At 46.9% G+C, this 12596-nt stretch overlaps 1 protein-coding gene across 1 annotated transcript in view; it reads left to right on the top strand.

The window, feature by feature from the left end:
- The window catches only part of ARMC9 (armadillo repeat containing 9), a 176751-nt gene that overhangs the window by 22803 nt on the left and 141352 nt on the right, over positions 1 to 12596 (top strand). Inside the window, exons 8-9 of the mRNA XM_006893542.1 lie at positions 6276 to 6433; positions 9717 to 9815. Of these exons, the coding sequence (XP_006893604.1) occupies positions 6276 to 6433; positions 9717 to 9815 (257 nt within the window). The remainder of the gene's footprint in view (positions 1 to 6275; positions 6434 to 9716; positions 9816 to 12596) is intronic.

Genomic DNA, 12596 nt, shown 5'->3' with positions numbered 1-12596 from the left:
GGCACAGAGGCTCCCTCGGCACAGAGGCTCCCTCGGCACAGAGGCTCCTCAGGACAGAGGCTCCTTAGGACGGGACTCCCAAGAGCAATAGTGAGTGATCAGGAGGCATGGAAATATCCTCAGTTTAATACCAGACTGGGGGTCTTGTTTTTGTAATTGAATAGCTGGGTAATCCTCTGTGTCTTAATTGGAAAGGTTTCAGGGATGAAGTGAGATTTCCTTAAACTTTTGATGAAGGCAAGAAAAAGGCTTGGAATGGAAAAATCCTCTCAAGAATAATTACATTAAAAAATGGTATTGCTATGAAAACCTAGCTTGACTGTATAGCACGTAGAATTATTATGTTCATGTAACCACCTAGAAATGGTATAGAAATGGTTTTGTCTTGTTTTTTCGTTTCTGATCTTCATTGATTCATCGTGTTAGTAAATTAGCTGTTGCTGACGTTTCTGTGGTCAGAGCCACACCTCAGGCATGTTGTTAGGAGAGTCTGTTCCTTGGAGAGGGACATCAAGCTTGGAGAGGTGGAGGGTCAGCAAAGGAGAGTGAGACCCTCAATGAGATGTGTTGACACAGTAACCACAGCAGTGGGACAGATGTGACAGGGATGAGGATGGCATGGAATAGGGCAGGACTCCGATGTGGTGTTCATAGGGTCGCTGTAAGTCACACTGGATTTGACGGTCCCTAACAACAACACAACATGATGACCTGTATTCACAGTTACAGCCTTCTTCATTCAGTATTTGTGGATTAACAAAATGACCAGTCTCCATCTGGAAAAAGGGCAAAAAGAGTATAAAAACATAGTATATTAACAGTATTTTTTTTAAAAAACTTTTATTTTGGGTTTTTTATTGTATTATTTTTACGTGTACTGTCAAATCAGATCTGACTGGTACAGGAGGAGATTGCCTCCTCCTTCTCCAGCAGAGCACCTGGTGGAAACGGTATTTTTATATAATAAAAAATTACAGTATAAAAACAGGATGATTACATTTACACTTTTTAAATTTTTTTTTTATTATTTTTGTGTGAGTGTACCGTCAAATCAGATCTGACTGGTACAGGAGGAGATTGTCCCTCCTTCCCCGGCAGAGCATCTGGTGGATTTGAACCATGCGCCTCTGGGATTGTAGTTGCAGCTCCTTGCCACTCGGCCACCAGAGCTCCCCTACATTTACACTTTTAATATTTGATTAGAAAAAGAATTTATCATTTTAGCTTGCATAGGCAGGGGCTCTCTGAGATGAAACTCTCTGCAGGTGAAATAATAAATAAATAAAGAAAAGCAGTGCACCTAAACGAAGTAGAAATGATAGCAAGAGAGACAAGGTGGGAGAGATTTGCATCCCGCTGGTTGGTGATACCTTGCCTTTTGGGATGTCAGTGTGTCTAAGATACTGCCGATTTGGTTCCAGACGCCACAGTAGAGTGAATGTCTCAGTAAAGCAGGTCACACCGATGTTCCTGCTTGCCAGTGCGTGTGAGGAGGCTGTGGTCTGTGCAGCAGGCTGTAGCATTGTGAATGTGTTAGAAGTTCTGTGAGAATGGTGCCCTGTGACTTGGACCTGGCGTGAGCACACACTGCTGTTGGGAAGGCGAGGCTGATAGTCTCATCCTTTCCGCACAAACCTTCAATTTGTAAAACACAAAATACCTGGGAAGTTTAATAAAACAAAGCATGTCTGGATAGGAAAACTTTTTATGAACGTAATGACTTTTTTAAGTTGCATGTAATTCTTGTCTAAAACCTGGCACACAATTCTTTAGACTTTTGCACAAATTTATATCCATAGTTTTGAAACTTGCAGTCTCAGTAAATTCCCTTGGCAACATGAAGACAGGTTCGTTAAAATAACACAAGATTCCTGTTTAGACATGTCCATTAAAAGCTGAAGTCTTCCATACAAGGCACCTTGGCTCAGTCGCCATCATCTCATAAAAACTCTGGTGGATTAAAAAGGGTCAAAGTTCTGTTCAGTGCTCTGAAATAAAGTTCTTTTCTTTGAGTTATTACTTGGATAGTTTTTAGCAATAGGCAGGTCCAGATGTCTTCCAGGTGATTTGAAAATGGTTTCAAACACTTTAGCCCATTTTTTTCTGCTTTCCAGATTCCTGCGAGCTGTTGACATATCTGTTGCCCCTCAACTCAGCTCTACCACATTTTGAGCTCATGATTAATTCCACTTCTGGGTTCCTAAAGCATAGGCTCTGCAGATGAGCAGTTCTCCTTAATTGAATAATTCTTTTGCTTGAGGAAGAGTTTGCTTGTGCAGCCCTCTTAGAGAAAGGCACTTCGGTGGTGTCACATTGATGGTTTGGGTGACCATACAGTCGAGCTGATGGGTTTTGGTGCTTCTTTCCTCAGATCGATCCCACTTGGTCTGTGTTGAGCAAGTTTGCACAGATGATATCTCCTGCTTGTGACCCTGCAGTGAGAGTATGAGTATCTCTGGAAGTTGACCTAATTTTGAACCTTATGCATATGAAAAAGCTTTAATAATACTTATTAGTATTTTTTAAGTAAATTTTTTTTATTTTGTAATTTTAACAAAAGTTTACAGAAAAGTTAGATTTTCGTTCATTCATTGTTGCACTTATTACCATTTTAACACCATGTAAGAGGTAGGAAGGAATAGTGACCCCCTCCCCACAAAAGAACACTTAAAGGGAAGCTTGGGAAATGGTTTCTGGGGATGGTCTCCAGGGGTTCAAGTTCTGGGTGTAAAGTCAGGCCAAGTAGCTTTCCAGAAGTTATCTTTAGTACGGAGATGCCATGGTGTTGAATCATAATTATACAAGTTCATTATCCTGAGACATTTTAGTAAAACTTTGGGTTTTGAATGATAATTTTAGGGCTGTTGTACATAGGGTCGCTATGAGTCGCAAGTGACTCAACGGCACATAACAACAACAACAACAATGAATATTCTGCACTTAAATAATAAACACTAAGCACTTAATTGTGAACCCTGACATTATTTTGAACCGTAGTTTGAATGTGCTTGGTCTGTCGATGCTCAGGACAGAGATGCAGGGGGACGGGGCCGTGTAGGACCACGCCTGGGTCAGGTCCATTCACAGTGGCCATGCAGGACCGAGCAGAGCCACCCCGCTGCCTTCGCAGGCTGGACGTCTACAGAAGCGGACTGCCGCTTCTGTCTTCCACTGAGAAGGAGATCAGCTCTAGCCGCCAACCTTCCCGGTGCCACTGCAGCACCCCTGACTTAGGACCATGGTTCGCAAGCACGTGATATGCCTTTAGGGAGTTTGTTGAAAAGGTACCCAGAGCCCATCCATTATCCACAAAGTCGGACTCTCCGGGGGTGAGCCCGGATCATCTTTAGTTTCAGCAAACACTTCAGACGACTCGGGTATTTTTCAGAATGTGTTTACCACTATGTATGACCTATCTGCCACTTTCCAGATTATTCACTTGGCACAAAGATGCATTTAGAAAATCTTGAACCCATTTCTGTGGAATAGAACAGTGTTGGTAGCTCCAGCCGCTCACTGGTTGTCTGCTGTGGGCCAGCCTTTACACCAGGCATGTTGAGAACATTTTTCATTGAATCCTCAAGTAATTTTATAAGGTAATTATCATCCCTATTTTAGGTTGAGATGTGGGAGTCAGTGAAGTATGTTTGGCAAGAAAGTGCTAGAAATAGGAGTTTGAATCCAAGAGTTTGTTAAATGTTTACATGAAATGTGACTTAAAATGTGTACTTGAGGGGAGCTCTGGTGGCCTAGTGGCAAGAAGCTGTACTACAATCGCAGAGCTGCGCGGTTCAAATCCACCAGATGCTCTGCCGGAGGAGGAGGGAAAATTTCCCTCCTGTACCAGTCAGATCTTATTTGACGGTATACGCACAATAAATAAATTTTAAAAAATGTATACTTAAAATATTACAGTGTCTTAATGAGGACCCCCCCCCCCCGTTGCCCTGGAATTGATTCCAACTCAGTGACCTTGAAGGACAGAGCAGAACTGCCCCGTAGGGTTCCGGGACTGTGGCTCTTTGTGGAAGCAGCCTGTCACATCTTTCACTTGGGAAGTGGCTGGTGGTTCAAACCACTGACCTTTCAGTTAGCAGCCAAGCACTTTAACCCAGGTGGTCAGGTCCTATTGATAGCTTACCACACTGTAAGTGATTTTTAAATAGTTACAAACACTTTAGCCCTATTGCTGGGACAGTAGTGACTTAGCTTGGATTTCTGGGGCTTGCTGTTTTCCTCTATCGAAATGCAGCCTATAGTAAGGAAAGCAGGAGAGCGCAAACAAGTGCTGATGTTAGTAGCGATTTGTCACAGTGTCCAGCCAGCCTGCAAGGTAAGGGAAAGCAGGAGAGGGCAGAGAAGTGATGTTAGTGACGATGTGTCCCTTCCAGCTGCACCCACAAGGGCTTCATCACCAGTCCCCCCAGGCCTACCCTCTGGGGGACCCCAGGCAGGGGATCCTGGAGTTTCTAAGCTGCCTGCTTTGAGGCCTGATGGGGCTTGTTTTATGCTTTGTCACACTGCCGCTAGAATCATGTCTCATTCTGGATTCCAGTTTTTCCCCCAGAATCAGCCAAGCGTCCCAGACCTCTTCGTAAATGAAAAACTTGTGTCAGGTGCCATTGAGACAGCTGTGGCTCATAGTGGCTGTGTGTTCCACAGGACAAAACAGGGCCCAACCCTGCCCCACCTCTGGGATCCATGCTGTGAAGAACTGTCCCGGAGACGAGTTTTCTCCCAGATAACCCTGCGGGGCAAAAAAAGGGAAAGACTCAGGTTTTGATCAACTGTTTTGTGAACTGATGTAACTAAAATACCAAACCAAACCCCCTTATCATTGTGTTGATGTCAACTCCTGGGGACCCTCCATCAGCTCTCTAACCCTGTCTGTAAATCCTAACGACAGCAGACTGCCTCATCTTCTCTCACAGTGTTGCTGGTAGGTTTGAACTGTCAAATTCCTTAACCTACAACATGGCTGAAGATCTTGGAACTAATTATGGGCACAATATTTGTTTGTTTCTTATACACAGAAACAAATATAAGTGGTAAGTCATGATAGATGGAGAAAAGACTGAAACTGTCAACAACTTCATCTTACTTGGATCCACAATCGGTAGTTTGGTACCAGCAGTCAAGAGATCAGGAGACATATAGCGCTGAGAAGGTCTGCAGTCAGGAACCTCTTCTTATTACTGAGGAGCCGTGATGTTGGTGTGAGGACAGAAGTGCCTTTGAGACAGACCATGGTCCTTTCAGTCACTTGCTATGCATCTGAGAGCTGGACAGTGAATAAGGATTACAGAAGAAGGATTGATGCCTTTGAGCTGTGGTGTTGGAGAAGAGTATTGACATCCCATGGACTGCCAAGAGAACAAACATATGTCTTGGAGAAGGAACAGCTAGAGTGTCCTTGGAGGCAAGGACGGCGAATGTTCATCTTGCGGACTTTGGGCATGTTTCTAGGAAAGGCTGTTCCTTGGAGAAGGACATCATTCTTGGAAAAGCAGGGGACAGTGGAAGAGAGGAAGACCCTTAGCCAGGAGGACTGACAGTGATTGCAGCAATTAGCTTGAGTATGTCAGATTGTGAGGATGGCACCGGACAGGAATGCGGGCAGATCTGTCGTTCACAGGGCTGCTGTGAGGCCTACTAGATTTGGTGGCATTGCCAGCAACATACAAGGAAAAGAAAAATGTATTGCATGAGGTTCAATTTAGGAAAATTGTTTCGTTCTGATATGGGGGGTAATTTAGGTGAACATCCAGAGATGTGTTATTAGTGCTGTTGAATCAGCTCTGACTCTTAGTGACCCTATAACAAAACAGAAGTGCCCAGTGTACAACAGAAAAGCGGGATCACACACGACCAGAAACTAAAAACCTAAACCCAGTGATGATAAATGCAGTTCAACTCATTGCTGTCAAGTTAGAGCTGACTCATGCTGCACCTCCTGGATTTTCAGAGGCTGTACATCAGGCCAGAGGAGATTGCTCATGGTTCTCCCTTGGAGCAGCTGGTGGATTTGGTGCCTTTAGGTTGGCAGCACAACTCCTTCCCCGCTAGGCCACCAGAACGCCCTAATGGTAATGATTACAAGGCCCTTTGTCAAGTGGCAGGGAAGAGAAGTGTTAGACATGAGTTCGGGCCCGTTAGCGCTGCGTGTTCTGATAGCCACACGCGGTCCTTTGAGGAGAGTGGGATCACGCGGCTTTAAGGGGTCTTTGTGGCACTGGCTCTGTGTGTTGTTGCTCTAACGGAGACTGTCTTCACAGAAACCCTGCAGCAGCTCCACCAGCAGCTGGTCGAAGCGGAGCGGAGGTCGATGACGTACTTGAAGCGGTACAATAAGATCCAGGCCGATTACCACAACCTCATCGGAGTCACGGCGGAGCTGGTGGATTCCCTGGAGGCCACAGTCAGTGGCAAGATGGTAAGGAATGTCCCCAGCTGTGCCCGGGGACGCCCGAGAGCCAGGACTGATGGCCTGTGTTGTCCGGGTCTCGGAGCTTCCCACCTGGATGGGGGAGGCCTGGCCACTTGTCCTGTCATTGGTGGTTAGATGCCATCAGGTAGTAACTCCAGGTGACCATGTGTACAAGAGTGCCACACGCCCCCGTCCTGCGCCAGCTCCACAGAGCTCCAGCTCTGCCCTTTCGGTCTTGCAAAATTTACGTTGGTCTGTGCTCCTCTCTGGAGTATATTCACTTTATAGACCGGTCTGTTGTTCTCTGGGACTGGGGTCACTTCCAGGTGAGAAGGGTGTCCGAGGGGTGGTCTTAGTGGAAAATGCTTGCAGTTTGTCTTCTCTGCCAGGCTTCTGCCTGCACCTGGCTTCTGTAGGTTTTACTGTACTGTTGTGTCTGTTTCAAGATCTGGAAGCCTCTGGTGTAGACTCTGTTAATAGGGGCTCTCTGGTCACTCCTAAGCTGATGGAGCCCACCTCCTGCTTCAGAACATCACGGGCCCCATGGAAGAGCCCAGGCTGTGTTTGGAGCTGTTTTTAATCATGCACTTGGAATATTTGACCTGTTTTCCCTAACACATTCTCTATCACAGCTTTATTTCTCTACCTTATCCTTTCATTGGTAAAGAATAGATTGTCCAGCGCAGGAAAAAGAATAATACTTAACTGGTAGCATAAAAACGCAGGGTCGGGGAGAAATACCTGCTGGCATGGAGGACAGAGAAAGATATTTATGAATTGGTTTTGTATCCACAGCTGCCTTTGGCAACTATATTAATCTGATTCTTTGATTGGCTCCATTGTGTCCTGTTTTGACAGTTGTATTGTCTGCTAGGAAAAGTGGCCCCATGTTGAAAGATGGCATGGAGGTGGCTTCGTCAAGGTCGTGGAGATGTGTAGACCATGCTGAGAAGTTTGTGTCCAGTCCTGTACCTTAGTCAGAAGCTATGAAATGCATTTTTTTAAAGTAGGACGTTGAACTTTCTCAGTTAGCTTTGGGAGGGTGGTTTTGTTGTTTTAGAAATAATATGTAATAACTTTTCTGTAATATGAACAAAATGTCAGAACAGAAGGAAAAAAATGGCTCGTATAACTCACCTGTTGACAGAAGTTAACATAGTTAGAAAATGTAAACAGTACAGAAAGAAATAAGAACACTTTTCTTCCGCCTTCTCTCCTGTTAAAACCTAACTGCCGTTGTCCTGGGTGTGCCGCTTACAGCTCACGGTGCTGCCCTGTCTGTTGTTGGCCTGAAAGTTGACTTTGCTGATTTAAGTTCCCTTCCCGGCTTTAAGCGTAACGAGGGTCATGGTCTCTGGATTCCACCAGTCTTTATCAAGCCAGTGAGCCTGGTCTTTTTCATAGTTTTGAGTTTTATCCCAAACCTTTCTTTGTGATTTCTTTATATTTTTTAAAGTAGTAAATAAACTTGAGCATTCCTTTTGCTTTTGGGGAAGGAATGCATGTAAAAGGAAAAGTTAAAAATACAAGAGGGGAAGAGGGGATATTAAGTCTGGGTACTGTAGGATTTCTCTCAGTTACTTGCTGTGCATCTGAAGGTTGGACAGTGACTAAGGATGACAGGAGAAGAATCGATGCCTTTGAGTTGTGGTGTTGGAGAACATTGACTATTTCGTAGACCGCCAAGAGAGCACACCGTTCTGTTCAAGAGGAAGGGAAACCAGGCTCTTCCTTGGGGGCAAGGATGGTGAAACTTCGTCTCACATACTTTGGACATGTTGTCAGGGGGAGCCAACCTTGGAGAAGGACATTGTGCTTGGAAAGATGAGGGTCAGTGGACGAGAGGGTGACCCCCCCCAATGAGGTGTATTGACCCTGTTACTGTAACAGTGGGCTCAAGTAGATGAGAGATGACAAGGATGGTGCGGGGGTCAGATCCTGTGTCCACAGGTCACTGAATCCCAGACAACAGCACATGACAACCTCTACAACTGTATGACGTCAGGGTGTGAACTCAAGGGCCAGGGAGGAGCTCTGGCCTTGTGCTGATCCGCTCTTTGAAGCTTCACACCCTGCTCACTGTCCAGAGGGTTCTCCACAGGCTGCTTCCGTTTCTTCTGTGACTAAGAAGGGGACCTAGGCGGCATGGGAGGGATTTTAAAGCCCACGTCTTTGCACCAGCACAAGATCATAGCTGACTCGCTGGTTTTTTATTTCAGTCATCTGCTTCCCTTCATTTAGAGTACAATGCCCGTCTCAGTTACCCGAGTGCTGCTGGAACAAGTGGGTGGCAGTAACAGAAGACAGACAGTTTGTGTCCTTGCAGTATTAGAGGCTGGAAGTCCAAGTTCAGGGCGCTGCTCTCTTTCTGTGGGTGCTGGAGGAAGGCCCCTGTTCCCTTCAGCATCCGGAGGCCCATCGTTCCTCGGCGATGTCTCTGTGTCTCTGCCTTGTTGCTGAGGACCCGCCCAGCGTCGGGTCTGTGGTCCGCTGACACACTCCTCTCCTGGCACTTCTTTCTTGCTGATACTGAGGTCCCCATCTCTCCTGGCTTTTTTCTTCCTTTATCTCTTGAAAGTTAAAAGGTACTGTAGGCCACACCCAGGGGAAACTCCCCTTACGTTGGATCAGGGCTGTGAAAAGTATTATATCCCACCCTTATTTTTTTCTTATTCATTTTTATTTTTTACAAAGGGTTTAATTTCACGTTGACCAGCTATTATTTGATACATATTCTTTGTCTTCAATAATGAATTGAAATTAAGATTGATTGAGCTTTTTTCCATACCCTTAATGATTTGACAGCTGTTACGGAGGATAGTGACATCCATGGTACTTCATTATAAAGTAATTTTGGGGAACGTAACGCTCTCTGTAATACTGTTCTGTGATCGTCGTGTAGTTTATCGGCAGGGTTTCCTGCCAGACCCAGTGCTTTCACTCCTGGCAGCAAAGCAGCCCATGGTTTTTCCTGTTCACCCCATCAGTGCACATTAGAGAGGGTCCGTGCTGCTGCCGAGAGCCCCAGTGGCCTACTGTGTAAGGAGGGGTACTGCCACTCAAAAGGCACGCAGTTTGAATCCACCAGCTGCTTCTAGGGAGAAAGATGGGCAGCCTCCTTCCATGTGATTTACAGGCTCTGAAAACCTGCTGGAGGGTCAGCGACGAGTCTGTTCTGACTCGATCGCAATGAGTTGCTTGAAGCTAGGTGTGAAAGCTGGAAGTTGTTGCTAGTTGGATCGGAGGTAGTTCTGAACCTTTACTTGACGCCCTCCTGTCCTCTCTGCAGATCACCCCAGAGTACCTCCAGAGCGTCTGCGTCCGTCTCTTCAGCAACCAGATGCGGCAGAGCCTGGCACACAGCGTGGACTTCACCAGGCCCGGCACGGTGAGGCCCTCCTCCACCTGCCCAGTCAGGAAACAATACCCCACAAAACCCAAAGAGCGTGAGAGAGTGCCCCCCAGGCTCTGCATTTCACTGGCTTCTGAGGTCACTGAGCTCTAAGAAGAAAGTGAAAGCTGTTTGTAAGGAAGAGCGGGAGGCAGCTTCAGGGGAGGAGCTGCTCTCCTCGGTTGAGTTTCTGCTGGTGAACCGAGGGCTGGAGGGCGCACGGAGGGGAAAGGGATCGGAAACTCTCAGGAGTTCTTGACTTGAAATGACCAGGGCCTTAGAGGAAAGTGGGAAAGATGGTGGAAAGGACGACATAATACTAGTCACCCAGATGTGTCCACCTCAGGCTGGCCTCAGAGACGCTGCGGGGTCGGTTCCAGACCACCACAGAAAAGCGAATGGCACAGTAAATCCAGTCACAGGCCGGTTTTGGGTTCCAAGTGCACATATATGTTAGTGACACTGCTCTGCAGTCTGTGATCAGCTGTGTGCCCGTGTTATAAAAATGCTTAAGTGTTGTGAGAATCACCAGAGTGCGACAGAGACACCAGGTGCGCACCTGCTGCTGGAGAAATGGCACAGATAGACTTGACTCGAGGCAGGGCTGCCACAAACCTTTAATTTGTAAAAACACAGTATCTGCAAAGGGCACTAAAACGAGGTCTGCGTGTGTTAACACGCTACCCAGCCTGGTGTAACTCTACACACACACACGCGCACGCACGCACACACACGCACATACTGTTAACACACTACCCAGTCTGGTGTAATTACACACACGCGCGCACACACACACGAACGAGGTCTGCATATGTTAACACACTACCCAATCTGGTGTCACTCTACACACACACGTGCGCACGCACACACACACATGAACGAGGTCTGCATGTATTAGCACACTACCCAACCTGGGGTCACTTTACACACACACACACACACACACACACACACACACACACACATGCACACACACGGGATCATGGAGACACACACACATACAAACGAGGTCTGCGTGTGTTAACACACTACCCAATCTGGTGTCACTCTACACACACACGAACGAGGTCAGCCTGTTTTAACATACTTGCCTACCTGTGTCTACCTAGTGTCATTCTCCCACATGCTCACACACACACAGAGTTGTCTCCTGACCCATTCGAGGGTGAATTACATGTGTGTGGTTACTGACTTGTGAATTTTCTTTTATGATCTCAGCATTTCTTTAGTATCAGCACAGTTGTCTTACCAACTCCGCTGCCCATTTTCCGGTTTTGATCACTGAGCCAGTGATGTTCTTTGGAGCGTTTTTCTCCTGCGGGCATCGGGGGCCCAGGACCGAATTTCGTTGTTTTGGCTCTATATCGTCCCACCCTCTATGTGTTTCCCCATCCATCCTTTCTTTCGATGATGTTGACCTTTTATAAAGAATACAGATGATCGCTCCTTTGTGTTTGATGTTCCCTCACGTTCTGCAGCCCAGGCCAGAATGTTGCCATAGCTGTTAGGTGAAGACTCAGAGCTCCCTGCGCCCAGCAGAACCAGCACCCCATCCTGCTTCAGCCGCACCGTGCTTGTGTATGAAGCACTGTTCACGCGTGTGTCCTCTGCAGCAGGACAGTGCCGTGAACATGCACTGGACGGTCATGAATCAGCATTGACTAGATGGCAGGGAGTTTGGGTTTGGTTTGGATACTGATAAAGATTCTTTTGGAGAATCAGCATATTATCTGTGGGCTAGTGAGTTTCCTCACTTGAACCCCAGAATCAACCAAATGAACCCACCCAGTGCTTCTCACCTCCCTCATCAGTACAAGACTTAAAAGAGGCTGTGGTGTGGAGGAACAGCAGCCCTGGTGTGTCCCAGAGCCACACAGAAGGGCACGGTGCCTGGCCAGCTGTGCTCCTAAGTCCACAATCCAGTGGGGCTGCCTCTGGGGGCAAACAGGGCTCACATTCGGGAAAGGGCATGAAGGGAGCCCTGGGCAGAGGGGGCTCTGCCCTCACCCAGCTCATGACCATATATCTGTGTCCAAAAGTCTGCTCAGTTAATCAGATCTGGCACCCCAATCCGAGCTTTCCCCACAGGACTCCCAGTGCCTACGTTCTTGTCATAACCTTGTTTGAGGGAGAGGGAAGCCTCTCAGGCAGCCCCTCCCAGTGTGGCCTTCATGTCACCTCCCTAACCCTAAGCCTGTCACCCCGTGGTCCTTCCCAAGCCAGGCCCCACAAAGGAGAGCCCGCTCTTCACCAGGCCACAGAAATTGGATTCTGTTTTATCAGGAACCTGGTGTTAAGAAGTAAGAGGAGAAATTATTCCTGGGAGAGATGCAGGGGGTGGGGTTTGTTTTCTGCGATAACAGAAGGCACTCATGGGTGTATGTTAACCAGAAAACTAGCAGTAAATTAGTAAGTGAGCAGTAAATGAGACAAAAAATAAACCCCTCTCTCACACCCCATCTCACCCTCCTCCCCTCTCACCCTCCTCCCCATCTCACCCTCCTCCCCATCTGACCCTCCTCCCCATCTCACCCTTCTCCCCTCACTTTCTTACTCAGCTGCTGGGCTATTCCTGCAGTTCATCCCTAACCCTTTAAAACTGGCTCAATGCTGTGTCTCAGAAACGCTTGTCTAAGGAGAGGAAATCAATTAAGTGGGGAAACGACAGCCTTTTTAACAAAGGGTGTTGGAAAAATTGGAAAACTATCTGCAGAAAACTCAAGCAAGAGCCACACTTCATATGCAAAAACCAACTCAAAGTGGTGCAAGGACATAGGA

Source organism: Elephantulus edwardii, unplaced genomic scaffold (genome assembly GCF_000299155.1).
Source record: "Elephantulus edwardii isolate Elephantulus edwardi_28Jun2011 unplaced genomic scaffold, EleEdw1.0 scaffold00127, whole genome shotgun sequence".
Taxonomy (NCBI): Eukaryota; Metazoa; Chordata; class Mammalia; order Macroscelidea; family Macroscelididae; genus Elephantulus; species Elephantulus edwardii.
This window is presented reverse-complemented; position numbering and strand designations above follow the sequence as displayed.